Below are 27,626 nucleotides of genomic sequence, written 5' to 3'. Positions count from 1 at the left end.
TCTGATCCAAGTATTATACAAAAATGTTAAAAATATTGCTTATCTTCGATATTTTCCTCGCGCCATTTTTTTTGAATAAAATAATTTGAGACTGGAAAGCTCGTTATCAACAAGTTGAGTGGAAAGTGTAAGCTTGTCATGTTGACAGTTTAACAGTAAACAGGACTAACCTTAAAATATTACAAACTACTTCTTGCACAAGGTTTTGTATTACCGTTTTGGATTTCTGAATGAAATTCTTTCTCAATCATGGAAACTGAAGGAGAACCAGTGCCTAAAAGGCAAAAACTGCGCGAATCCGGGGAGCCTGACCCGGTGCAAGGTAAGTAAATATAACCTCAAATTTCTCGCTAACATTGTTCAATTTCAGAGGAATTTGAAGTGAAAGAAGAGATTAAAGAGGAAACGGATAGCAAAAGAGGTGATTATTTTTCTCTTTTTGCAGTGCTCATTGACCAATTTTTTTAGGTGTGAAAACCAATCGTTTGTGTCCGTATTTGGACACCATTAATCGCCAATTCCTCGATTTTGATTTCGAGAAATTGTGTTCTGTTTCGTTAACTCGCATTAATGTGTACGCGTGCTTGGTTTGCGGGAAATATTTTCAAGGTAGAGGCACTAATACACATGCATATACCCATTCAGTTGCAGAAGGCCACCATGTTTTCCTCAACTTGCATACCTTGAAGTTTTACTGTTTACCCGATAATTACGAAATTATAGGTACTATAATTATACTGAGTTATACAACACTTATTAATTCATTGTAGATTCATCATTGGATGATATCAAGTACTTGCTCAATCCAACTTTCACTGAGAAACATATCAGTAATCTGGATAACAGCACTAGGATGTCTCGAGCCATCGATGGCTCTCTTTACATGCCTGGCATCGTCGGACTGAATAACATTAAAGCTAATGATTATTGCAACGTCGTTCTGCAGGCTCTTTCTCGAGTTGTGCCGCTGCGCAATTATTTCCTCAGAGAAGAAAACTATAGTAAAGTTAAAAGACCCCCCGGAGATTCCGCGTATTTGTTAGTGCAGCGCTACGGCGAACTGATGAGGAAGCTGTGGAATCCAAGGAATTTTAAAGCGCACGTTTCGCCCCACGAAATGCTCCAAGCTGTGGTCTTGTGGAGTAAGAAGACCTTCCAAATAACGCAACAAGGAGATCCTATTGACTTTCTCTCGTGGTTTCTGAACGCCCTACACAGAGCCCTTAATGGCACTAAGAAAAGGGGTAGCTCCATAATTTATCAGTCGTTTCTAGGGAACATGAAGATCTACACGCGAAAGATCCCTCCAACTGAGCTTGATGACAGACAAAAACGGATGCTTTTGGCCACTGCTGAGTACCAGGAGATCATTACTGAGTCACCGTTTATATATCTAACGTGCGACTTGCCGCCTCCACCACTTTTTATTGATGAATTTCGGGAGAACATCATTCCCCAGGTCAATTTGTATCAGCTATTGACGAAGTTTAATGGTCAAACTGAGAAAGAGTATAAAACGTACAAAGAGAATTTTTTGAAGAGGTTTGAGATCACGACGCTTCCTCCATATTTGATTCTGTACATTAAACGGTTCACGAAGAATACGTTTTATGTAGAGAAGAACCCAACGATTGTTAATTTTCCAGTCAGAAATGTGGATTTCGGGGAGTTTTTAACACCAGAAGTGAAGGAAAAGCATAAACATACCATTTACGACCTTGTTGCGAATATTGTGCACGATGGAGAGCCGGGAAAAGGGACTTATCGCGTCCACGTTCTGCAAAAATCCACAGGACAGTGGTATGAAATGCAGGACTTGCATGTGAGTGATATTTTACCGCAAATGATCACGCTCACGGAGGCGTATATCCAGATATATGAATTGAGAACTTAAATAAAACACTTCAAGTTTTTAACTTAACTTTATTTATAATTCTGTTTTGCAAGTTCAGGGTTAAATTGATTGTTATACTTTTTGCTAACTTGCGGAACTTCAACTTTCTTTTCTTTGTCGCCTCTTAATTTGGCTAGAAGGCTTTCTGTCCGTAACCGCTCTTCTTTCTCGCGCTTTAACCTTTCCATCCTTAAAATCTCAAGTTTTCTCTTCTTTTCAAACTCTTCTTCAGAGTCAGAATCATCACTTGAGCGCTTTCTCTTTTTATGCTTCTTATGTTTTTTCTTGTGTTTCCGTTTAGGGCTCTCATCGTTTTTCCTTTTCTTCTCATTTTTCTTTTCCAGACTCTTCAAACTAAGAGACACAGCTCTGTGAATAATAGGTTCCTCCTTCTTTTTAACATCATCACTCGTCATAAATTTTTTCATAATGCTTAAAGGGTCTTCTCTTATTTTACTTTTCAATCCCACTTCTGTTTTACTATTAGACCTATTAGGCATCTCTTCATACCAATTCCTTTTTCCTAACGCCTCATTGGTATCCTGTCCTAGATATGTCAAATATCCTATTTGCTTCTCATACTTCTCTTTCTCTTCCTTCACCTCCTTATCATGTTCTTTGTTGGTGGTTTTACTGTCAGCAGTACCATCCTCCACTTCTTGGAAGAAGTTAACATGTGATGACTGAGCTGGATTTTCATCTTTTGTTAGTGGAATAAAATCTGTAGTGGTGACGGTTCCTCGGGACCTCTGTCGAAGTAATTCCGTCCGTGCCTCACTTTCGGCAAGTTTTATCCTTGCTTGTCTGGCCTTCTCTTCTTCTGCTGCTTTGGCCTCATCTCTTCGCACTCGGGCGATGTTATCCTTGGACCGAACATGCCACCTTGAATTAAGAAGTTACCGAAAAATACCAAAATTAAACCAAACTTACCTCTTTTTAGGTAAAATATTCATTTTTGTGTCTTGGGCTTGTTTACATCACGTCTGTCACTTGGAAACGTCTGTTTTGACAGGGTTTTGACGTAACTAACTGTCTTTGTTCAACATGAAGTAGTTGCTATCGTGGTGTCTCTTTTTACAGTCGAATTTTGACAGTTTAAGATCGCAGAACTTAACCAATCTTTTTCAACGGAGAAATTATGTTTAAAAGATAATAATGTCACGCCGGTCTTCGCCGCTAGACTCTGAAAAATGTCGCTCTTGTACCAGTTTTTCCGATTACGTAAAAGTAGCACGTCGGAAAGCTGCCCATGAGGAGAGTTCAGGAGAGGTGAGCCCCCCCTCAGTGAATAAAACCTCTCTAAAACTCATTTAGGTATCATCAACTACACAAAATGAACCACGAACTGACTGTCCTCTCGATAAGGATGAGCTTGGAAGAAGTGCATGGGGACTATTACACACAATTGCTGCCAAATTTCCTGCAAAACCCACGTCCAGGGAACAGAGTGATATGAAGACTTTTTTCAGATTGCTCGCACAGTTTTATCCCTGCGATTATTGTGCGAAAGATCTGGCTAAAGAGTAAGTTTATTCCAAGAAATGAAATGATTTTAATTTTTTATTTACAGACTTAAAGTGGATCCACCTCAAACTTCTGGTTATGATGATCTAAGTCAGTGGCTCTGTAGATTACATAATAGAGTTAATGTAAAGTTAGGTAAACCAGAATTTGATTGTTCCAAAGTTGATGAAAGGTGGAGAGATGGCTGGGCTGATGGTTCATGTGATTGACCAAAATAGTTTTTAGATTTTTAGTAATGTTGTTGATACCTCTGTGATTGTTGAAGAGTGAAAACAGAAATTTGCACTATTTTTCTGTTATTAATAATAAAAACACTCCAAAGTTGAGACATTTTTTATTCAAACCTGAAGTTGGCACTTTCCTGTCTTGCAACTCAAATTATTATTTTGTTTTTAATAATTCTTATGTTGGTAACAAAATGACATTATAACCTTAAAGGTTCTTTAAAAAACAACTAAAAAAAATGTTGAAAGTGTCGAAGCTCAAGTAAAACTTAAAATTAACCATTTTTGGATGAATGTGATCATAATAATCGTACAAGGTATGTTTACAAAACTCAAGGTTATGTCACAGTTGACATTTGGTTTCATATTCAACATATAAAATTCACAATATTTTAGCAATTAAAGGATTAAAGTCATAAATAACTTCTTTTAGGAACACTGGGTCAATCCTATTACTCATTATTTAGCGCTATTGTCAAAAATAGAGAATTATAGAGGTTATGTTGTGGTGACAGCCAGTTCTTATTTTAGACTAAATAATGATTAAATAAGACACGTTATGGATCCGGAGGATGAATCAACAGCGTACTTAAAACTGTTTAATGAAGGTTCCCATAATTATCTTCTACAAAGTGCAGAAGATGGGCTTAATGATGAGTTTCCAGTTGAGCCCATTTTCACGGAAATCGCATCAGACTGGCCCGCTGAAGGATTCCCCATTCTTCTAAGCGGACCGTTGGTTGCAGATGGTACTTTCTGCCTTTTTTAATTCAAACTCTAAGGTCTTTTTTAGAGTATAATGAGAACGAGTTTGCCGACCCTAGCATACATTTTATGAGCCAAACCGACGCCCAGAGTAAAGTCAACAACAATCAGGGAACTATTTTTACAAATGAAAAAAATAAACTGATTTTGTCTAATGATGTATTGCTAAAAGTAGAGGAGGAACCTCAAAATACTGTTACTCATGTGATTAATGGGGACACTTATTCTATTACTTACACAGAAGATGCTCAGGATGACATGGAAGAGAGTGAAGAAAATGTGGAAGTCATACAATTACTAAATATTGATGGTAGTGTTACTACTATCAATAAAAATTTACTTAACATAATTGATGGGAAAGATAGAGAAAAAGTGAACAATTTTGAGAGTTTTTATTCCCAGGTCCAGGCCAATAAATGCAAGTTTTGTCAGTTTTTATCTGAGAGTGTCGAAGATATGGTTGCTCACATTAAACTAATACATGGAAAAGAAGTATTTCGTTTTTATTTCTTGGATTTTAGATAACGTTGTTAATTTTAGATACAACAACACAACGGCAGCATCGTCAACGACCAACGCCACAATGGCGATGTAATCGCCACCAAAATGACTTCAATCCTCAATGGAAACCAAAATAAAAAGTACATTTTCTATCTATGTAGCCACTGTGAAAGCGGCTATTCCAACAAGGAAGACTTGAAGCAGCACATGATTTCGGTAAAAATTACTTTTGTAACATCCTTATGATAAGGCCCTACTTTCCAGCATCACAAAATGGTGCAAGCATCTTCTTTAGCCGCCCCCGTCATCACCGACAAGAAGTCCCCTGAGAAACCTAAACTTAGCGACGCCGATCAAAAACGCCTTACCCGCATTAACTCCACCAACCTAGTCAAGAAACAAAAAGCAATGCGTAACGTAAAGTGTTCAATCAAGGGATGTCCTGTCCGCTTTGACAAAGACGAATCTCGAAAAAAACACGAAGACTGCCATGTTGATCAGAACAAAAAACAATTTATGTGCCCTGTGTGTAAAGTGAAATTTTCGATTTGGCGCGTTTGTAGTATGCACATGTGGAAGAGTCATTCTATCGATTTGGGGCTGTTGTCTTGTCCAATGTGTAGTCAGTTCAAGTCGTACAGTGCAGGTAAATGGGATGAAATTATTCGGCGTATAGTCAGCCCGTTTTTCTAGTGAGAGTCATCAACCACATGGCGATTCATATGGACGAAAAACCGTTCGTTTGCACAAGCTGCGGCAAGGATTTCAAGCAACTCAATCAGTTGAGGCATCACGAGATTACGCACAAACCTCCTGATGAAGTTCCCAATTCGTTCACGCAGAAACAATGCGAATTTTGCGATCGCTTCTTTGCAAACTCCAAGTGTTTGAAAAAACACATCAAATTCGTTCATGACAAGTTTAAGCCGTTTATTTGCAACATTTGTGGTCACCAAACCGCAAGAAAAGAAATGCTACAGTCGCACTATCGGCAGCATACAGGGGAAAAACCGTTTCATTGTTCCTATTGCGAGTACAAGACTGGAGATCGAAATTGTCTGCGAAAACATACGATGCGACACTTTGGGGTAAATCAGTAATGAAGTTAGAATAAAATTTGACTTGATGTGTTTTAGGCTGCCAAGTACTCCTGTCCTCACTGTAACTACCAGTCGATCCAGACCTCCGCCTATAAGGTCCATCTGACTTCAAAACACCCAGGAAAAGAAGGAACATATGCTTGTAAAACCTGTCGGTATACCACCATCAATTGCAGGTCGTACTTGTCTCACGTTCGGTGCCACGAATTAGAGAAAAATAAAGTTAAAGTTGAAAAAGGGGCGGTTGAAGACAGCGAATCCAAGTCAAGTGACGAAACACAGAATTTCCTTAATACTGAGCATTCAGAAGAGGCAGTCGATACAGGGGGTATAACAATACCGGCAACTTTCGATCTCCAACTATCCAACGATCAAACGAGTCTGATTTAGTGTTCATGTGATTTAGTTTTAAGATAGGTTAGGTAATTTTGATAAAAAAGTCCAATGGAACTTAATTTTTTATTAGGAAAATATATTACTTATTATTGACTATAGGTTTCGGTCTTGTTTTGAAGATAATCTTCTTTGTGATGATGGTCTTGACTAAATACTCCGAGTCTTGTTTTTTTTCTAACACTGCGAAGGGTTTCTCCATTTTGACTTCTTTGCCATACATGAGGTGGTGTCCAATTATGAGAATAGGCGTTCCCGTCTTCGTAAAGTGTAAATCACCAATGAATTTTCCTTCAAAACTTGAATCGGAGTGTGATTTGAGGTCCCCTTGTAGTTCTAAGATCGCCCAGTCAGAAGACAGACCCTCCCCAGGGCTGGAAAGAAACAACGAGAAACTTGAAATACTTTATTAAACAGATCAATATCTAAATTTCTTAAATAAGGGGTGTTTATGTTGGGCCGCCGCGTTTTTCTTATATTCGTAGTACACGGCGTCGTCTGCTCCAGACATAGATCCCATTTGTCCCGCTCTTCTGTTTCCCGAGCTTCCAGCTCTTGCTCCTTCTCCTGGTATTTTTTCGTCTTCGCAATCAATGTCGCTCGCGGCCAAGACTTGTTGCAACAACTGCCCTTGCTCTTCTCTAGTCTTGTACATCAAATCAGGCTCTTCTTCCATGCCGGCCAACTTCGTAATAACTTTGTAACTGTATCCTTGGTTGACTAAAAACCTCTGTCGCTTTCTGGAGTAGTTCATCTCCATAGTATCTTGGGATACCAAGGTGTAAAAGAAAGCGTTGTACTCTTCAGCGATTGCATTTTTTTTTGCTCGAAGAATCCTTCCGAGACGTTGGGCCTCTTGTCTTCTAGATCCTCCATGGGACGATATTTGAATCAAAACGTTTGCTTCTGGTAAATCAAAAGACGTATCCGCGACTTTGGACACAAAAATCGTGTTGACTTTAGGATTGAACTTGAAATTTTGGAGGATTTGAATTCTCTCGCTCTGCGAGGTTGGTCCGTAGATATATGGTTTATTCATTTTAATAGCGTAGTGCTTCAATGCAAAGACATTATCGGAGAAAACGATGGTCTTGTCGCCTCTTCTTTCATGATATCGTATTAGGTACTGTGTCGCTCTAAATTTATTGGGGTTCATTACGTACAAAAGCAATCTCTTGCTGGTTTTACAGCCCAAGTACTCCCGGTAGAACTCAGGGGTCATTGGACACCACACTTCCGCGCATTGAACCCGTGCAATGAACCCTCTCTTTTGTAGTTCTAACCAATTGGCTTCATATAACTTTGGACCGATCAGAAAATTGAGATCTGCGATTTTGTCATCCTCTCGCAACAAAGTCGCTGTTAGACCAAGCTTACAGTGACTTTGAACGATGGTTAAGACTCTCCTGAACATCTTAGCGGGAATGGTGTGGACTTCATCCAAGACCATAATCCCCCATTCCTGCTCCTGCAACCACTTCATAGTTTGCTCTGCTTCCCACGACCGCCGTTGCGTATGCGTGATCATTGAATATGTTGTTACCAAAATACTGCAACCCATTGGTTTATCCTTCGCTTCTGAAGTAAACCGACAGATCATGCTATCATCTGCTGTAGACCACATTTTAAATTGTTGTTTCCATTGTTCTACAGAAACACCGGAATTGCAGAGGACCAGAGCTCTTTTTCTAACTGTACAACAAGCTGTGACTCCAACCAGAGATTTCCCGGCGCCACATGGTAGTACGATGACTCCAGAGCGAGCTCGTCCGTTTCCAAACATTTTCCGAAGGCTCTTTTCTTGGTATGGTCTTAAAACAGCAGAAGGACGCAAGTCCACATTGATGTCAGGATTAATTGTATCGTTTCGAAAATCATATTCGGCAAGCAGAGGGTGTTCTAATTCAATACATCGCTTTTGGATTACTTCGATTTTTTCTTGATTCACTTCAAATGAGACAGTTTGTAGAGAGGCGTCCTCTTCATCTTCTTCTTCATTGTCCATCTTATCGTAGAAATTCGTGATATCGTCAGGAACGGCAGTCGAGGCAGCGTCGGGTTGATCGCCGCCACCTGGCTTGCTCCCGAACGAAGGAATATTCTTTTTTTCTTGAACCTGCAATTCAACAAGTTTTAGTTGAAAAAATTGACAAAAACTTATTTTGATTTTATACCTGAGTAATGAATTCGTTTCCGTCTTCATTTTCTATGTTCCTTCTCAACCGACATTCTTGAATCACCGGATCCTTCAATAACTTCTGTAGAATCTCTGGAAAGGGGCTCTCCACAAAGTACTTATTGTGTTTTAAAACCAATTTGACTTTTCCATAAGACAAAGTACACAACTTTATAAACTCAACGATCCCTTCAGGAATACTGCACTTGCTCAGCCTATTTAAATACTCAATGATATCGTTTGTCTGGAGCCCCACACTCACAGCCGCATACAGAGAGTATGCTGTTAATTTATACTCATGAATATGTTCAGGTCTACAGACTGGCTCAGAAATAGCGATGAGAAAATCATGGGCATGCTTATATACAGGCGAGAACGACTCCAAGAATATGTGACCATTTGGAGCAACCCACAAAGGTCGTACATGATTATCTGCTTTGAGTGTCATCTGCGAACGGTAGTCTTTAGCTCCAAACTCGTCCTCTTGAATACTTTGGTCGTTTTTTTCAGCGTCCCGAGCTGCAGCACCTGGGACCGCAGCTCCCTCGGATTCGTTAACATCTTCTTCTTCGTACGTCCATTCTTCCTCTTCTTTGCGGCGTTTTTTTGATTTGCTCTCGGTTTTATTGCCGGAGCGTTTAAGTGGACCCATTTTGAGGGTTTATTCGAATGAACAGTAAAAAGTAGACCGGACTCACATAAATACAAGTTGAACGTTTGGAGTCACCGACAGAATTGTTTGTTTCACCACTTGACGCAACTTGTCAAGTTAGTAAAAGTAGGGTTAACAGTTGACATGCGTGCAGGCTGCCAATACAATAACAAAAAATAATGTTGGGAAGGCGCCAACGATGTTGTCACGACGTGTTTTGTTTGTATAAAAGCGAAACAGGTGACGACTTTCTAATAATTTAATAAAGCTTTGGTTCTACTTACAGTCTGATAACAATAGGCATGTTATATCCCCTTTATTTTCTCAAAATTCTTTACAACACTTGTTACCACTGTCAACGTCAAACTGAAACTTCCACCAACATAATGAAACTTAAATAACTAGTGTCCCGTAAACAAATCCACACGTGTGGTGATTGTGAGGTTATGTGCTTCTAATTTTAAATAAATTAAGAAACATGATTGAAATACGAAACCCGAAGATACACAATGTTCACTTTTACAAACCCAAGCCGAAAGCAGTATATTGTATGGCAGTTCAACCCCACACTAATAAACTAGCTCTTTCAAGGTACTTTAACCTCAAATATTCTCATGTTTTAATGATTGAATTTTAGATCTGATGGAAGTATCGAGCTGTGGAACTTAACACACACTCCATTTATTGAAAAAAGGATTGCTAGTTCTACCGAGAATTTTAGTATTGAAGGATTAGCGTGGTGTGAATCGCGTCTTTTCAGTGTGGGGCTCCACGGTCTCTTAATAGAGTATGACTTGTTTAAACTAGACGTGAAAAGTCGTGCCGTGGTGACAGGGGAGGCGGCTTTTTGTTTAGACGTGAATAGACAGAATTCGCGGATTGCGATTGGCACAGAACAAGGATTTTTAAATATTTTTCAAATCACAGAAGATGAATTTCTTTTTGAGAAGTTTTTAGACAAGCAAGAAGGACGTATTCTTTGTTTGAAATTTGATCATACGGGGGAGTTTGTTGTTTCAGGGGGCTTAGACGCCATAAGAATTTGGAGTGTAAAAACAAGTTTGTAATTCTTTTTACTTTCGGTAACAGAGTAACATTAATTATGTTTTAGATCAGGCTTTGCACAGGATGATAACTGGTCGCGCGGAACACAACAAACCCACGATCGTGTGGAGTCTTGCTGTCACTGAGGACTTTACAATAATAAGTGGAGATTCTAGAGGAATCCTTACAGTTTGGGATGGGAAAGTAGGAGCTCAGCTTGAATCATATCAATCCCACAGAGCCGACATTCTCTCTGTGTGTTTGTCAGACGATGAAACGTCGCTTTATTGTGCGGGAGTCGACCCAAATATTGTTAATTACGTCCGCATTAAAGTTAAAGATGACGCCCATAAATGGGTGCGGAGCATTCAAAGGAAAAATCACGAACATGATATTCGGGCTCTGGCTTTGATTGGTAACAAACTATACTCAAGCGGAGTTGACGGCTACTTGGCTTGTTATAGTCCCCCGAAGACTCTTTTTAAATACCCCCCAATTTTATGCAGTCCATGCGTAACTGTTTGTCCAGAGGCGCGCTACATACTTTTACAGTACCCAAAATTTTTAGAAGTATGGCGCTTAGGGGAGACTGGAGGCGATAAGGATAAACATACAGGGTTGTATCCTGTGGAAAAGCGCGCTAAGAAGTTATTAGTATTGCAGAAAGTGGTCAAAGTAGATGACGACGACAGGAAAGAAGGGATCAATACCACCGCTATTTCAAATGACGGGGGATTAATTTTGTATAGTACTAGATTTGGAATCAAGTTGCTCAAATTTTCTTGTGAGGATTCCACACCTAAATTGGTACCAATAGAAGTTCCCGACTTAGGCGAAGTGCCCTGCGTGGGCGCTGTTTTTGCTTCAAATAGTAGTTTGGTTCTTGCGCCTAATTCGGGTGGACTGAATATCATCCATGTATTAAACGAAAGGGCTGTTCTTGCTCAAAGTGTAAGCACACAGACAGGTAAGATTTTTTCTATCGTTTCCATGTGAAGGCTCACTGCTATGTTTTAGAAATTGAGGATACCATAACGTTATTAGCCGTTTCAAAATCAGACAACGGCCGGTTTTTGGTAGCTGGTGATGCTAAGAGTAATGTAGGGGTCTGGGTTCAGAAAAATAGTCAATACGTGACGTTTTGTAAATTACCCAGGTATAAATCAAGTCCGACGGCGTTGGATATTCATCCGAAATGTGCGATTCTAGTGGTGGCGTATGCTAATGGTCATGTAAGTATATTGTGTCTTAACTTAAGTAGCCTGAAGAAGAACATTTCATATCTCCTAAAAAGTTGAAATGCATTTTGTAAAACGTGTTGTGAATGTACAGTGTCGAACAAATCAGGTCTTTGTTTTAGATCGTCGAGTTTGATCTTGAAAAAAGGTCTTTGACGAAGTTCTCCCGCCAGTTGTCGAAAACTCCACCAAAGCAACTGACATCGCGGCCTTCGGTCGTCCGCAACGTAGCTTTCGACCCTCGTAAAGACAACCTTTTGGTTTTCCACGACGACGACAGTGTTATCGTCATCGATAAGACGAAGGTAAGTCGTCTCAAATCCATCAATTTTGCACTGAATTGCGGCTTAGTGTGAGCAGTTGCAACGAAACAATGAACTGAAAGGTTATCATTAATTCACATAAATCTTGTAGTTCTCCATTTAATCCGGTTTGCACGTTCTCGCCGATTCCTCGGAACGGTACATCAAATTACGTGTCGACATCAATGGGATTGTCTGAGTCGATTCGTTTTGAGACGCTTTAGTGGTCGTTTTTGACGTAACGATTTCGTTACGGTTGAACTCAGGTGTCTTGTGTAGAATCGGAAAACGTCCCCCGAGTCATTGCAAGACTTTAAAGGGTGCGATTTTTCTGCAGTTTTTGCTGACTATAATTTGTTCCCTGTCTCAGCTAGGCTTCAGTGGACGCGGCTTACGGGTTACAGATTGGGGACACGAGACATGTTCTTTTTCTGTCTTCTTTTTTTAGAATACCGACGCTTACAATTACAGGTTTCGATGATCAGTAAAACTATTGTGCCATTTGTTACGGCGGCAATTAATAACACTTTCTGTCGTTCCGACGCATCTAACCAGAAGAAGAACCATCACATACAACGCATCGCGTTCACCCCCACCGCCAACGAACAACAAAACATCGCATCCTTGTAATGCAATTTACGATAGCATCGTTTCGGCGATTTATCACTGTCGAGTCGCTCTATTCAAGAGACTCTGCAAGAGTTGCCATTCACCATGCTGCGGCAGAACAGTGATTAATTAACATGCATTTCGTCCGTCTGGGGACGGTTGTGGTAACACAACCGGTGACTTATCGGAGGCGGCGCCCACCTCACCGTACACAGGTGGCACTCACTATTGATGAGGCGGCATCAATCTTTCCGAGTGAGGCTAAAAATGGGGCGGACAGGGATAGTTAGTGGGGACATGAAATTGTGGAGGCCAATGCTCTCATTACAGGGTGTTAATTATTAATTTTGCCAACACCTTCGTTAGTTTAATTAGACATATCTGTCCATAAGTTTCATTCTTTTTCCCTCTTGACGGCGGCAATTTGTTCCCCTTCGAATGCCGTCTAGACCACATCATAAAGAAAGGGTGGTTTGGACCCCGTCCAATTTGGAATTATTGGCAACAACATGTAAATTTCACCGTTAGCAACGATGACACGTTGATGAATATTTCCGTTTTATCAGACCGGAGGGATCGAGCGAAAACGTTGTCATCGTGGTGCCGACATTGTTAATAAATAATGACTTGCATCGCATTAGTGTACGTCCATGTGTGCAAACAAAAAGGGAGTCGATGTTTGCCTGAGATAACGATTATTGTGTGAATACAACATTATTTGCAACTCTTTACTCGTTCTATCGGAAGCAATCAATTCACGAGTGGTCACTTGAAATGTAATTGGTTACAGGAATGTTCCCCAGCGATGCCAATCGGAGTTTCAGATCGACTTCCTAGAGTGTGTACAAAGACCGAATTGAAATACTTTACATTAAATGCGAAAATGTTTTAAGAAATTATGAGACGTAAGGCTTGACACGGCGATTTTTCTAGTTTTTACTGGTTTCTTATTCTTTTTGTGGAAATTGTTACATTTTAATCTTTTTTTGTATTAAATCTTATTCAATTGTATTGTACTCTTTCAATTCTTTAGATTTGACCTTTGGGATTTTGTATAATTCTTGAGATTCCTCTATTTCTATGAAGTCTTTAAACGCTTAACATTCTACATTTCATGCAGATGTTTTTTTGGAATGTTTGCTTTTTTTATCTTTACGTAACAATTAAAACAAATTAAAATAAATTTATTTAAATTTAAAAACCCTTTCTTATTGTAATCTTAACAATCCTTCGATTTTGTTGATTTTGTGATTCTTTCAGTATTTTTTTTCTTTTCTCTTTCATTTATGCTTTAATACCAAATGCTCCAAGCTCTAAGCTTTATAGAATCATTTTATTGTCTTTAAAATTTTTGTATTGCATATGCTTTAAATCTTTCGGCTTTTTTCATCTTCTTTATTTCTTCCGATTTTCTGTGTCATGACTTTTGTACCTTCTACATTTCGTATTTAATTGAACTAAATTTAAGTTTTATTTATTTAGATTTTTTATTTTCTACATTCACCATATTGAAATTAAAAAAGTGACATTCAGATGTCATACAAAATGTGCCATCCAGTTTTTTTGTAATATATTTTTTTTTAAACTAACTTTATCTATGATCGTATAGAATGCACGTATTTCCGTTCAAAAAGTAGGTGTTTATTGCTGTGGAACAGAACTTTTATCGCACGCTTAGTTAGATACGACAAATCAGCAGTCATATTCTATTTATTTTGACATCTGATGACAGATGATTTCGAGTTATCTGTTTTTATAAATAAAAAATGTAGAACAATCGTAAATAAAATGTTGTAAAATACACATGTTTAAAAATACACTTGTAAACTCGTGTTTTAAACCAGCTATTCATGGAATACAGACTAACTTTTTGAACTTGTATCTTAAATAACTATCTATTAATCCACTAGTGGAAAAAATATAAGTTAAAAAAGTGGATTTAAAAGTTAATTGTATGTTCTTCAATAAATATTGATTTGCACGCTGCAAGAATTCGTCATTGTCAAGCAAAAGAATTTAAATAAATTTGGCAATGGAATTATTTCAATTCAATGTTTTTTTTTACAAAAGCAAGTATTATAGCCATACGTCATCACTTTGCATTCTATACAACCGCCGTCTGCATATCTGAAAACACATAACACACCTCAACACTTTTCTTTAGAGCAAACTCTTTCTTCTTGTTGATGTATCGCCGCTCTCTCGAATTTATGATCGGAAAATTGGTAAGCCTGCCACGCCTCGCTGATGTGTTTGGTCTGAAACCGTTCTGACAACTTTTAAAAATTGGAGTGTCATATCTCGTTTCTGGAATCTGTATCAAGATACGATGACGTTCCGAGTTCGATTGGAAATAGGATCATTTCAGCAGTAAATAATAAAAAAGTGACGTAAATTGCTCCGTCATTTAGAATTTTTTACGGTTTCGCCTTTGCCGCAAAAAGACAGACAAATAACACCCGCAAATATAATCTAAATTGCAAACAGACGAAAAGAATGCGCTAAAGTGCACTTAGTCAAAGTCATCATCCTCGAATAGTGACAGAGAAATATGCATCATGCAAATGTGCAATTTCCATCCGAGCCACTGCAGGATTACCTCCGATTCAAATTCATAATTCCGCGGGGTTCAGGTATCAATCAAAATGATTGAGCTCGTTACGTCTAGCCCGAACAATATAACGTTGAAATAAAAACGGGAACTGTATTATATCTCTCGACAAGTTTTCGCGCGTTCGCTGTTCGCTTCTTTTCTCGTTTTTCCGATGTTATAATGGGCGATATTGTGGCGGAGAGTCGAGAGAGCGAGTCTTCTTCGAGTTACCGGACGGTTTTTTCCTTTATTTTATTTTTATAATTTGCAGAGAACGAAGATGAATGATCATATTCAACAACGTACCTACTCATAAATTATTCGGTTAAAAAGCCGCCACGATTCTAAATGACACACGGTGATCGTTCGGTGACTGGGCTGTCTTTTTTTCGGGGAAAAAGCCGTGCTGAGACGTCGTTTGCGATGATTTAAGGTACGGGATTAAACGGGAGGGAAATGCGCATACCTCATTCCGCACAGATACGACCAAAAGAAAAATGCGACGCGGCGGAATAGGCTCAACTGGCGGAGCGAAATATTGACAGAAACAGTGGGAGAAGTTATTTTATTTTTGCAATAAATTTTTATTTTATTTAATATTAATGTCTTTATTTCCTTCCTGTATTTTCATCACAGAAACGCTTTCAGGGCAGGAAATAATATTCAAAGTTTCTCTCGAAATCCGCTTTAGGAATCCATCTTAAAAGCTTGTAATAACATTGTGATCAATCACGGGATTATCGGATATTGTTTCTTCTAGCTCCGCAATTCCCTCTTACTTTCACGTTGTTTTTTTGCAGAATGTTTCCGAATCGGAGAAGACCTCCAAAACGGCGAAACTGGATGAGAATCAAAATCAGCACTTCAGTGTTCGTTTCATCAAAAAATATAAGGTAATCCCAAACGCCCAATTTTTCAAAACACCGTTAAAGAGTGAAGCTTGAAAGCTCTCGTTTATTATTTAAGGAAGCAAAAAACCTCCTTCCTGCTTCCCGTTTCACTAAACCTGCAAATTATTCTCCAGATAAATGTTCAGTAACCTTGCTTCGTTAAGCTCGCTTTAATAATAAACATCTTTAACCTTTGCAGCACCTGGTGCACTTGAGTTGGCTTTCGGATGATGAAATGGTGGCAGTCGAGGTCAATCCATTGAGTTTGATCGAGCAGCTACCGCCCTGTCTCGTCCAGAACACTTTTGGTAGAAAATAAATTTTCCCACAAACAATTTGTTTTCTTATTTTCCACACCACCATAAATAATACTTGTGTTTTGTTTTTTTTATAATTGATACTAGAAAAGTTGCGAAATTGAATTTTGCGAATAAATGGGAACGTGAAGGGTGAAGCAGCGGCTGCACGTATCTGGGGAAAGTTACTAGCTATAAATCTCCCAATGGGAAAGCTCCGTGTTGTAGCCGGCCATCCGGCAGATGCAAATGCGAAGAGGTTGCGGTTGGAGCGCCTCCATTAAACATGAACTCCACCTTGTAAATTGGCCATTGTGAGTGTGCTCAGTTGGGTCGTGATTAGAAAAAGGAAGGTGGAAACGACGGAGTGGGGCTTCGGGACGGGAATTTTATGCGTTTTTTTTACCGAGACAGGACAGGGTTTCGAAAATCAAAACCCCTGAGACGTGACTTTTTCAAATTGCAATCATTTAAAATCGGCATGTCAATTTAATCGCTCGTAAACACCATGTAACATAATTATTATTATCTCTTCCCGAATCTCTAAACCGCAGCTCATTACATCCATGATTTATGATGATGGCCGTGCCCCCGAATCGGCGCCCCGTAAGGGCGACAATGGCCCGTGGAACCCTCGCCACAAAGTTGCATTGTTGCAGAAATGAGACGAGGAAATAAAATGAACGATAAAGTTCGCTAAGAATTAACTCTGTAACTGTAAGCTCCAGAAGAACACGTACTATTTTCATAAGGAATAGCTCCTGCTGCTGAAACGTTGGGGTGGAGCTCCTGCCACAACCCCGTCGAACTTTGGCAGCTTTGTTTTATGCAATTAACCGGATTCGCCTCAATGCGGTCTGGCAAAAACTCAAATTGCTATTGTTCACATTTTCATTGTCGGGGAAAAGTTTAGAAAATCTTTCAAAAGCTCAAGAATTTATTATATGCGAAGGAATAAAGTAGTTTCATTTTTGATGCAGAAACGGTAAAACATACGCGTATGAGTCGCGGAAAAATTGAGGGTTTATAGAAGCCGGTTTCTGTTTATGGAGCAGATTTATTTTAGACGACGGATTTAGAAGACGTAAATAAAATATGAGATAATCGTATTTCAAAAAGTAGAAATCGACGGTTTATTGGATCATAACTATGAATATAACGTTTGATAGAATCAGGTGGGTTATTTCAAGAATGGGAGTGTAAAGTAGACAGTTCATAAAAGCAATTTCGACAGAAAATAGCTTCCTGCGTAAAAATACGAATCCTGGTGGATTTTTTACTTTTTTAGATACTCAACCCATAAATTAACTCTAATTTACCACCCAATCAGGACTATGTTTTCCTTCTAAATTAAACCTGAAACAACAAGCTCGTTAAATTACAGAATTAAGAAAAAAAGGGTCAAAATGGTGAATGCGCCGGTTCTGTTTACCACAACAATTTATTTTATGTTTTTCTTTTGTGTTTAAACTAGTAACGTTATCGGGAGGATTATGATGAAATGATCAAATTAAACTGACAATGAGTCTTACTTGAAAGGGTTTAAAGATGAGGAAACTTTGAACCGGAAGGTAGATAAGAATTTGTGTAGATTTCAAGGGATTAATAAAGGTATCAAACATCAAACCGACCCTCATTATTTTGCCCATAACTGTACCTCCCCGTCGTCCTCATTACCACTTCCCCGTCTGCCTGGAAACTTTATCACTTTTCTAAAAGTTAATGTTTTCTGGAAGAAAATCAGATTTGAAGCTCGAGCACAACATTAAAACTTGAAATAAATAAGAGCGAAGACGAAGCGAAAAAAAGCACTAGGAGCAAAACGTAAAACATCTCCCGTTGTACTCGAGAAGTAAATCTCTGCGCGTTGACTACCTCCGGGCAAGAAATCCACTTCCAAGTGCAAAAGTTAAGAGTCTACACAAATTTGTTGAAATAAATAATCTCCCCGGGATAAAACGACAATGGAAACGCTATAACTTCCAATCTTGAAGGAGAACTTCCACGATCAGACGTTTCTCAAAAAGAAGAGTGCTAATCGGAATTTAAACTTTGTTCGAAACGACCGGCGATAATTACAGATCGCCTCTGAGGTGGTTTTTTCGTTTTTTCTTCGGCACGAAAAAGGGAAAAATAATTATAATAATTAGAAAAGTTTGCACTTGCTGTGGTTGTAGAGGAAAATAATCAACGCTTTTTTTCAAAACGGCGGAAATTCTTTGATGAGGGTTTGAGAGGGGCTTTATTTTTTGACAGTAACTTTATCTACGATATTCCTGATAAAAAGTAATTAAACTTTCCGTATATTTATGACAGATGATACAGTGTAGTCGATTGAGCGGCGAGATGAAAATGCCGGCGCGATTTTCCAATTTCCGTGGTGAGATACTCGGGGGTGTTCTTCTGTTCTTATTTTAATTATCGAGATGCTGGGAAAAGTTTCGGTGTTCGACACTTATTTTGATGTATATGGGAAACATAATCAAAATGCTCTGGTTAACTGTGAAATTGAGGAAAACGAAAACAAGTAGATACAACTTACTCGTCCGTCTAAAGCATTAAACTGAATTGCAATTTAGTAATTATTGTCAAGAAATAAAAGTGCATAAAATTCATTTGACTAATGTTTAACTTCAGCTCGTTGCTTCGAATCAGTGATTGATGAATGTTTAATGACAGCTCTTCCTCTTTGACCATCTACCGAATTGGGTTCGACAAAGTTAAAAATCTTTAGTAAAATGCACAAGGAGTCGTAAAGCGACAATGTCGCCCTACGTGTCACCTTCTAATGACGCCCGGTCTGGATCGAAGCTTATGACGTCATAAAAGGTAAAAATGCTCATTCCAGATAGCTGCAGTTTGCCAGACAATGTTGTGGAATATCGTTACTGCCATGTTTAGATGAGGAAGGTGTCGTCATATGGCACACGATGTTTACTTCTTCATGAACCGATGGCCGATGCAGGAAACATTTTATGACGCGGACTTTATGAAATAATAAAGCGACCCTATCAAGGATCTGCATAAATTTTTACTGCTACAAATATTACTTACATTGTAGGAGAGCGAGCTTTATGTGTAGTGTCGACGATTGCGGATTCGATTTATCGACTCGAGACTTGCAAAAGAATGAACAGCTGCGACGGGAGATTTAACTGATTTACTTCCAGAGGCTTTGCAAATGGATTTTTTATGGGAGATGGACGTAGTATAAGATACAAAAGATGTTGAGCTTATGAAACGACAGGGAAATATCGAGCACTGTACAAATTGTTAAAGTAACGACCGCTCGTAAAACCACTTACAAAACTTTTTACACTTTTTACGGCTCCAACATATTTAAACTTCCTTGACTCTATAATTTCATGGACTTGCACTAACCTAACTAAACGGTTTAGAAGTTTGGGGAAATCTAATTTAAAGTGATTTCTTCATTGTTTCAAGCCATATTTTTCTCGTTTCTTGAAGATTTTTTGTGTAGCTTTACTTACAATTATTACAGAATCTTCGATGAAAATCTCCACTCAAGCGACTTGTTTTCAGGAATTTTAAGACTCCTAACCGCCGATGTACGACCACGTTTTGTCGGCGAGCCAATCTTAAGACTCGAACATATCGGATTAGAGAGATATTGGAGAGAGCAGAAGCTGTAAAAACCGTTTATTCCTCAGAGAAATACCGTTGATTTTAACACAATAGTAGTGATTGGATTTCGGACTCGCGAAATAAAACCACGTCCGCAACTTTCGACTTGTTATAATTCGACGGTAGATATTATTTTTGCAATGCTCTCCGACAACGAGCACTTTCATAGACTAGACTGAATAATTGGGTTTAGAGCTTTTATTATTTTGGAACATTTAATAGGCCGACGACGGATTGAAAAAGTTAGGCCCGACGTCTGGTATCGACCCAAATCCGGACGCGAACATGAATGAAACATTTTTAGGAGAAGAGAATCCAACATTTATTTTATTAACTGGAAGGGAAGCGATGGAGATAAATCGAGGCAACTACCAATCGACGATTTTACGGTTTTAAATTTCACAAGACCTAACTTTATACTGCTTTACCAGAAGTTTAGCGGGGTTTCAGGGCACGCATTGACCAAAACTAGGTTTCAGTTTGTTTAGCATAATATATATGGATAAGAAAAGGAATTTGCGCCAGTAGTAACTTGTTTTATTATTGCTTTAACTAGTCAAAGAAACCAAACCAGTGATATAAATCTTTGTGCATTTAAATATTTCAACACTTCTACTTCTAAATTAATTTCTGTCTTTTTTTTCCCAGGTGTAATAAACAATCTCTCCAAGAAAACATACGGCACAGACCATCAGCATTCCTCCAAGCATTATCATGTGAATCGAGATTGTGAAAGATTTCACATTGCTATGTTTTTGTCTCCTATAGAAAAAGTGTTTTGAAAACGTGAAAAATTTTGATCTGAATATCGTATTTCTTGTCCAAACTTCTATAAAACCACCTAAAAAAAAGTTCACTTTTTACCATAATAAAAACTTTTTTACCATTAATCGCGTGTTTCATTCTCTTGCTAAAAGCATCAACAAAAGGAGCACCCATTTTGAAAGGCCAAGCCACTGGCATAACTTGCAACTTCTGCATTAAAAGTCGACGAAAAAACGATCCCTTTTTTGTGTATTGCCTACAGAACAGTTGGGCATGGAACATATATTTAAATGTTTCTCCAACGATAATACCATGTTTGGTTTTAATTTGGTCAATTGACTCGCAGACATTGTGGGTTTTGATAAGTTCAGATCTAAAAACAAGACACAGTTTTTTTCTATTAATGCAGAAAATTTTACTTGAGTATATAGGCAGCTTCCTCTGCCGTAAACATATCTAAATACGAGGGTGTAAAAGGACGATCTAAGATCAGTTGCCTGCCAGATTTAAGAAAATAAATTAATGGTACTTTCCCAGAAGGTCTTGTGAAGCTCATTGATGTTAATTTTGAACGTATTGTTATATTAGTAACAGACCAGAAGATTGCCCATGATATCCACACGATATGAACAGAAGAAGTCCTACGACTTAAAATCACACTTATACGACCTGATTGTTCAAAAATGATTCTCAACATGAAGGAGAATATTTTTACAAAGCGCTTTTTTTCATAACGTGTGATCTTGTATATCAACAGTGTTAGAAATAACTCTAACCCCAATAGTACCATTAGTATATTCCAAGAAACGATGTCAAAAAATGATTCTACTTTATGAAGGTGGTTATAAAAGACAGAGATCCGGTCAAACTTGATGACTCCCGTGAACTGCAAAAATGTCAACCGATGACTGGTCATTGATATTCCTCCAATGGCGAAGTCAAATGTTTCGTTTATTAATTCCTTGAAAGGCGAGCCATATGAAGCGTTAGCAGCTTGAATTAGGAGAAATTTGAAATTTAGAGTGGTACTCAAAATTTTCAGGAGTTCATAATCGGAACCAACAGCATTTTGACATAGTACCACTCCATCAATGACAGTCTTATTAATGCAATAAATGTACGGAAAATAATCAAGATACCCCACTTTGAAGACATGACCATTAAAATTACCGAAACGCGGAAGTAACTCTGCTGGGGTTGGAGAGTCTTGAGAGCCTAAAGTTTCAACGAAGTGGACTCCATTGTCGTCTCCATTATAAAACGACACTTTGTATATATCAGTCCGTATGCTATTTTTAATGATCAAGACTTTTCCTGATTTTCGTAGATTTTGTATTTCGGTGTACTGCTTTAGAAGTCTTTGGAATGAAGTTTTTCCTGTAAGAAATAATATAACGTCTTGGACATAAATCTGGTTTTTAGAAAATCGTGAGAATTTTAAGGGATCATCAAAATACACCACGTGAAGACAGCGCGCACTTAATGGTCGTTTCATTTCATTTTTGGAGGTGTCGTAATTAAAAGTTGTGGCTGGTGGTGAATACAAAAGAAGAAAGTCGTTGATTATGTGTTGAGTTCTGTTATCAACGTGGACTATTAAATGAAATTGGGAGAATTTTGATAAGAGTGTGCCATATAAGGTAAAATCATTTTCTGGCTCGGTTAATAAATGGAATTTTGATAAATTCGCGGAAGAAAATTTGAAAAGGATTGTCAAGAAAACGATGATAAAGTTTGGAAACATGTTCGAATCGAAACTGATTTTGTTAGCTTTTTGTATCTTTTATACTGTTAGGTACCATCATGCTAATTCACTAATAGATTAATTTAGTTTGAAAATGTGGGAGAAAGCACAATAAACTAATAATAAAATTATAGAAAATGTCATAAGTGACTGAAATAATAGATATCTGACTCGCTCCTATATTATTATTTATTTTGTGTGTCTACAGTGAATTTTTTATCAATAAATCAGCCATTCTATGACGAAAACTGTTTTGGTGATCAATTTTTACATTTATTTTTTTTCAATTTGGGTAATACATATTGTGGTTCAAAGTTTATATTTTAGCGTACATGTATGTACTCAATAACAGATATTTTGTATCAAAATTGAGTTAAATTATGTCGAAAATGACTATTTCCAAAGTATGTATGCTTTTTCAATAAATTTCCTTAACTTCAAGTGGACGGTGATTTGTTTAACGCTGACAGTGAAAAAAGGTTGTAACACAATTTGTTCAGAAGTGTTTTAATTTAATCGACTGCATCATCATTTCTCTCAAAAAGTAAGTATTTTCATCAAATATTTTAGTTTTAACCTTCCATTGCATAGAATCAAAAACACGCAAAAGTTAAAAGTATTAGCACAGTTACCACTTTTAAAAGAATATGATGTTATATTTTTTTTATTTAACATAGTTTCTCTTTAAAGTTTTAATCACCTTAAAATTAAATAATAACAAGTGAACAAATTGAATTTTTAAAATTTGTCTCGTCCGTTATCATAATTTTACACTTTTTAAAAACATTTTTAAAAATGTCGCTGAAGTTAGCGTCATTTTATCGGATTCGTTTTCATAAATTAAACGCCGCAGTGCTTCGCCTCAAATGACGCATGCATGCCGGACGCACTTTTCACATGCGAATTTCCACCGATCGTCGCCTTTTTTTCACACAATTTTTGACCAAATGACACCGTAATGACCTTCTGCCCCATCTTCAATCAAAATTCTCCTTCTACATGAGAACAAAGTGGTAAAACTCAACCCTTAACTTAACTAGAAAATTATTATTCATTTCAACCTTCAATAGTAATGTAGCTTCATAAATACGACATCGAAAAATTACAAATAAATCACTTAGTAATCCCCCATATCGCATATACGCCCACCACCCGTCAGAGGGTGGCAATCTCAACCCCTCAAACTCCACCTCCGATTATTTTGAAAAATCCGCAATGTAGCCTTTTGAATTTGGCATGGAAAAATTACAAATAAATCACTTAGTAATCCCCCATATCGCTTATACTTCCACCACCCGTCAGAGGGTGACAATCTCAACCCCTCAAACACCACCTCCCACTATTTTGAAAAATCCGCAATGTAGCCTTTTGAATTTGACATGGAAAAATTACAAATAAATCACTTAGTAATCCCCCATATCGCTTATACTCTCACCACCCGTCAGAGGGTGGCAATCTCAACCCCTCAAACACCACCTCCGATTATTTTGAAAAATCCGCAATGTAGCCTTTTGAATTTGACATGGAAAAATTACAAATAAATTACTTAGTAATCTCCCATATCGCATATACGCCCACCACCCGTCAAAGGGTGGCAATCTCAACCCCTCAAACACCACCTCCGATTATTTTGAAAAATCCGCAATGTAGCCTTTTGAATTTGGCATGGAAAAATTACAAATAAATCACTTAGTAATCCCCCATATCGCATATACGCCCACCACCCGTCAGAGGATGGCAATCTTAACCCCTCAAACACCACCTCCGATTATTTTGAAAAATCCGCAATGTAGCCTTTTGAATTTGACATGGAAAAATTACAAATAAATCACTTAGTAATCTCCCATATCGCATATACGCCCACCACCCGTCAGAGGGTGGCAATCTCAACCCCTCAAACACCACCTCCGATTATTTTGAAAAATCCGCAATGTAGCCTTTTGAATTTGGCATGGAAAAATTACAAATAAATCACTTAGTAATCCCCCATATCGCATATACGCCCACCACCCGTCAGAGGGTGGCAATCTTAACCCCTCAAACACCACCTCCGATTATTTTGAAAAATCCGCAATGTAGCCTTTTGAATTTGACATGGAAAAATTACAAATAAATCACTTAGTAATCTCCCATATCGCATATACGCCCACCACCCGTCAGAGGGTGGCAATCTCAACCCCTCAAACACCACCTCCGATTATTTTGAAAAATCCGCAATGTAGCCTTTTGAATTTGGCATGGAAAAATTACAAATAAATCACTTAGTAATCCCCCATATCGCATATACGCCCACCACCCGTCAGAGGGTGGCAATCTTAACCCCTCAAACACCACCTCCGATTATTTTGAAAAATCCGCAATGTAGCCTTTTGAATTTGACATGGAAAAATTACAAATAAATCACTTAGTAATCTCCCATATCGCATATACGCCCACCACCCGTCAGAGGGTGGCAATCTCAACCCCTCAAACACCACCTCCGATTATTTTGAAAAATCCGCAATGTAGCCTTTTGAATTTGGCATGGAAAAATTACAAATAAATCACTTAGTAATCCCCCATATCGCATATACGCCCACCACCCGTCAGAGGGTGGCAATCTTAACCCCTCAAACACCACCTCCGATTATTTTGAAAAATCCGCAATGTAGCCTTTTGAATTTGACATGGAAAAATTACAAATAAATCACTTAGTAATCTCCCATATCGCATATACGCCCACCACCCGTCAGAGGGTGGCAATCTCAACCCCTCAAACACCACCTCCGATTATTTTGAAAAATCCGCAATGTAGCCTTTTGAATTTGGCATGGAAAAATTACAAATAAATCACTTAGTAATCCCCCATATCGCATATACGCCCACCACCCGTCAGAGGGTGGCAATCTCAACCCCTCAAACACCACCTCCGATTATTTTGAAAAATCCGCAATGTAGCCTTTTGAATTTGGCATGGAAAAATTACAAATAAATCACTTAGTAATCCCCCATATCGCATATACGCCCACCACCCGTCAGAGGGTGGCAATCTTAACCCCTCAAACACCACCTCCGATTATTTTGAAAAATCCGCAATGTAGCCTTTTGAATTTGACATGGAAAAATTACAAATAAATCACTTAGTAATCTCCCATATCGCATATACGCCCACCACCCGTCAGAGGGTGGCAATCTCAACCCCTCAAACACCACCTCCGATTATTTTGAAAAATCCGCAATGTAGCCTTTTGAATTTGGCATGGAAAAATTACAAATAAATCACTTAGTAATCCCCCATATCGCATATACGCCCACCACCCGTCAGAGGGTGGCAATCTTAACCCCTCAAACACCACCTCCGATTATTTTGAAAAATCCGCAATGTAGCCTTTTGAATTTGACATGGAAAAATTACAAATAAATCACTTAGTAATCTCCCATATCGCATATACGCCCACCACCCGTCAGAGGGTGGCAATCTCAACCCCTCAAACACCACCTCCGATTATTTTGAAAAATCCGCAATGTAGCCTTTTGAATTTGGCATGGAAAAATTACAAATAAATCACTTAGTAATCCCCCATATCGCATATACGCCCACCACCCGTCAGAGGGTGGCAATCTTAACCCCTCAAACACTACCTCCGATTATTTTGAAAAATCCGCAATGTAGCCTTTTGAATTTGGCATGAAAAAATTACAAATAAATCATTTAGTAATCCCCCATATCGCATATACTCCCACCACCCGTCAGAGGGTGGCAATCTCAACCCCTCAAACACCACCTCCCACTATTTTGAAAAATCCGCAATGTAGCCTTTTGAATTTGACATGGAAAAATTACAAATAAATCACTTAGTAATCCCCCATATCGCATATACGCCCACCACCCGTCAGAGGGTGACAATCTTAACCCCTCAAACACCACCTCCCACTATTTTGAAAAATCCGCAATGTAGCCTTTTGAATTTGACATGGAAAAATTACAAATAAATCACTTAGTAATCCCCCATATCGCTTATACTCTCACCACCCGTCAGAGGGTGGCAATCTCAACCCCTCAAACACCACCTCCGATTATTTTGAAAAATCCGCAATGTAGCCTTTTGAATTTGACATGGAAAAATTACAAATAAATTACTTAGTAATCTCCCATATCGCATATACGCCCACCACCCGTCAAAGGGTGGCAATCTCAACCCCTCAAACACCACCTCCGATTATTTTGAAAAATCCGCAATGTAGCCTTTTGAATTTGGCATGGAAAAATTACAAATAAATCACTTAGTAATCCCCCATATCGCATATACGCCCACCACCCGTCAGAGGATGGCAATCTTAACCCCTCAAACACCACCTCCGATTATTTTGAAAAATCCGCAATGTAGCCTTTTGAATTTGACATGGAAAAATTACAAATAAATCACTTAGTAATCTCCCATATCGCATATACGCCCACCACCCGTCAGAGGGTGGCAATCTCAACCCCTCAAACACCACCTCCGATTATTTTGAAAAATCCGCAATGTAGCCTTTTGAATTTGGCATGGAAAAATTACAAATAAATCACTTAGTAATCCCCCATATCGCATATACGCCCACCACCCGTCAGAGGGTGGCAATCTTAACCCCTCAAACACCACCTCCGATTATTTTGAAAAATCCGCAATGTAGCCTTTTGAATTTGACATGGAAAAATTACAAATAAATCACTTAGTAATCCCCCATATCGCATATACGCCCACCACCCGTCAGAGGATGGCAATCTTAACCCCTCAAACACCACCGCCGATTATTTTGAAAAATCCGCAATGTAGCCTTTTGAATTTGACATGGAAAAATTACAAATAAATCACTTAGTAATCTCCCATATCGCATATACGCCCACCACCCGTCAGAGGGTGGCAATCTCAACCCCTCAAACACCACCTCCGATTATTTTGAAAAATCCGCAATGTAGCCTTTTGAATTTGGCATGGAAAAATTACAAATAAATCACTTAGTAATCCCCCATATCGCATATACGCCCACCACCCGTCAGAGGGTGGCAATCTCAACCCCTCAAACACCACCTCCGATTATTTTGAAAAATCCGCAATGTAGCCTTTTGAATTTGGCATGGAAAAATTACAAATAAATCACTTAGTAATCCCCCATATCGCATATACGCCCACCACCCGTCAGAGGGTGGCAATCTCAACCCCTCAAACACCACCTCCGATTATTTTGAAAAATCCGCAATGTAGCCTTTTGAATTTGGCATGGAAAAATTACAAATAAATCACTTAGTAA

General features: G+C 38.5%; 7 protein-coding genes across 9 annotated transcripts; 4 read left to right on the top strand and 3 right to left on the bottom strand.

Moving 5' to 3' along the window:
- Positions 1–103: 103 nt before the first annotated feature.
- Positions 104–1,921, top strand: Usp39 (ubiquitin specific protease 39). The gene is made up of 4 exons (XM_088030507.1): positions 104–322; positions 371–421; positions 469–723; positions 771–1,921. The coding sequence occupies exons 1-4, from the start codon at positions 250–252 to the stop codon at positions 1,892–1,894; spliced, it is 1,503 nt and encodes a 500-aa protein (XP_087886633.1). The 5' UTR covers positions 104–249; the 3' UTR covers positions 1,895–1,921.
- LOC148178735 (leukocyte receptor cluster member 1 homolog) lies at positions 1,909–2,948 on the bottom strand. The gene is made up of 2 exons (XM_088030528.1): positions 2,825–2,948; positions 1,909–2,776 (listed from the first exon to the last, which is right to left on the bottom strand). Exons 1-2 carry the CDS (start codon positions 2,845–2,847, stop codon positions 1,924–1,926), a joined length of 876 nt encoding a protein of 291 aa, XP_087886654.1. The 5' UTR covers positions 2,848–2,948; the 3' UTR covers positions 1,909–1,923.
- On the top strand, positions 2,939–3,744 carry Alr (Evr1_Alr domain-containing protein Alr). The gene is made up of 3 exons (XM_088030543.1): positions 2,939–3,163; positions 3,209–3,417; positions 3,465–3,744. The coding sequence occupies exons 1-3, from the start codon at positions 3,050–3,052 to the stop codon at positions 3,625–3,627; spliced, it is 486 nt and encodes a 161-aa protein (XP_087886669.1). The 5' UTR covers positions 2,939–3,049; the 3' UTR covers positions 3,628–3,744.
- A 73-nt stretch (positions 3,745–3,817) lies between these two features.
- Positions 3,818–6,497, top strand: LOC148178733 (uncharacterized). Of its 3 annotated transcripts, none has more exons than XM_088030498.1 (7): positions 3,818–3,959; positions 4,174–4,391; positions 4,436–4,899; positions 4,948–5,124; positions 5,173–5,554; positions 5,602–5,996; positions 6,045–6,497. In XM_088030498.1, exons 2-7 carry the CDS (start codon positions 4,202–4,204, stop codon positions 6,396–6,398), a joined length of 1,962 nt encoding a protein of 653 aa, XP_087886624.1. In that variant the 5' UTR covers positions 3,818–3,959; positions 4,174–4,201; the 3' UTR covers positions 6,399–6,497. The 3 variants fall into 3 exon arrangements, with proteins under 3 accessions (XP_087886624.1, XP_087886623.1, XP_087886625.1); XM_088030497.1 differs by having other exon boundaries at positions 4,076–4,391; XM_088030499.1 differs by lacking the exon at positions 3,818–3,959 and having other exon boundaries at positions 3,968–4,250; positions 4,308–4,391.
- Positions 6,460–9,606, bottom strand: LOC148178731 (chromosome transmission fidelity protein 8 homolog). The gene is made up of 2 exons (XM_088030548.1): positions 9,514–9,606; positions 6,460–6,775 (listed from the first exon to the last, which is right to left on the bottom strand). Exons 1-2 carry the CDS (start codon positions 9,531–9,533, stop codon positions 6,484–6,486), a joined length of 312 nt encoding a protein of 103 aa, XP_087886674.1. The 5' UTR covers positions 9,534–9,606; the 3' UTR covers positions 6,460–6,483.
- Positions 6,795–9,461, bottom strand: hay (ATP-dependent DNA helicase hay). The gene is made up of 2 exons (XM_088030483.1): positions 8,576–9,461; positions 6,795–8,517 (listed from the first exon to the last, which is right to left on the bottom strand). Exons 1-2 carry the CDS (start codon positions 9,227–9,229, stop codon positions 6,820–6,822), a joined length of 2,352 nt encoding a protein of 783 aa, XP_087886609.1. The 5' UTR covers positions 9,230–9,461; the 3' UTR covers positions 6,795–6,819.
- A 94-nt stretch (positions 9,607–9,700) lies between the features above and the next one.
- On the top strand, positions 9,701–16,235 carry l(3)72Dn (UTP4 small subunit processome component l(3)72Dn). Its single transcript, XM_088030495.1, has 7 exons — positions 9,701–9,820; positions 9,867–10,288; positions 10,341–11,240; positions 11,291–11,505; positions 11,634–11,816; positions 15,816–15,908; positions 16,105–16,235. Exons 1-7 carry the CDS (start codon positions 9,708–9,710, stop codon positions 16,222–16,224), a joined length of 2,046 nt encoding a protein of 681 aa, XP_087886621.1. The 5' UTR covers positions 9,701–9,707; the 3' UTR covers positions 16,225–16,235.
- Positions 16,236–27,626: the final 11,391 nt, after the last annotated feature.

The sequence above is a fragment of the Gnatocerus cornutus genome, chromosome 2 (assembly GCF_029298725.1).
Source record: "Gnatocerus cornutus isolate USDA-ARS CGAHR chromosome 2, icGnaCorn1.1, whole genome shotgun sequence".
Taxonomy (NCBI): Eukaryota; Metazoa; Arthropoda; class Insecta; order Coleoptera; family Tenebrionidae; genus Gnatocerus; species Gnatocerus cornutus.
The sequence above is the reverse complement of the archived record's forward strand: the minus strand, read 5'-3'. Positions and strand labels throughout refer to the sequence as shown.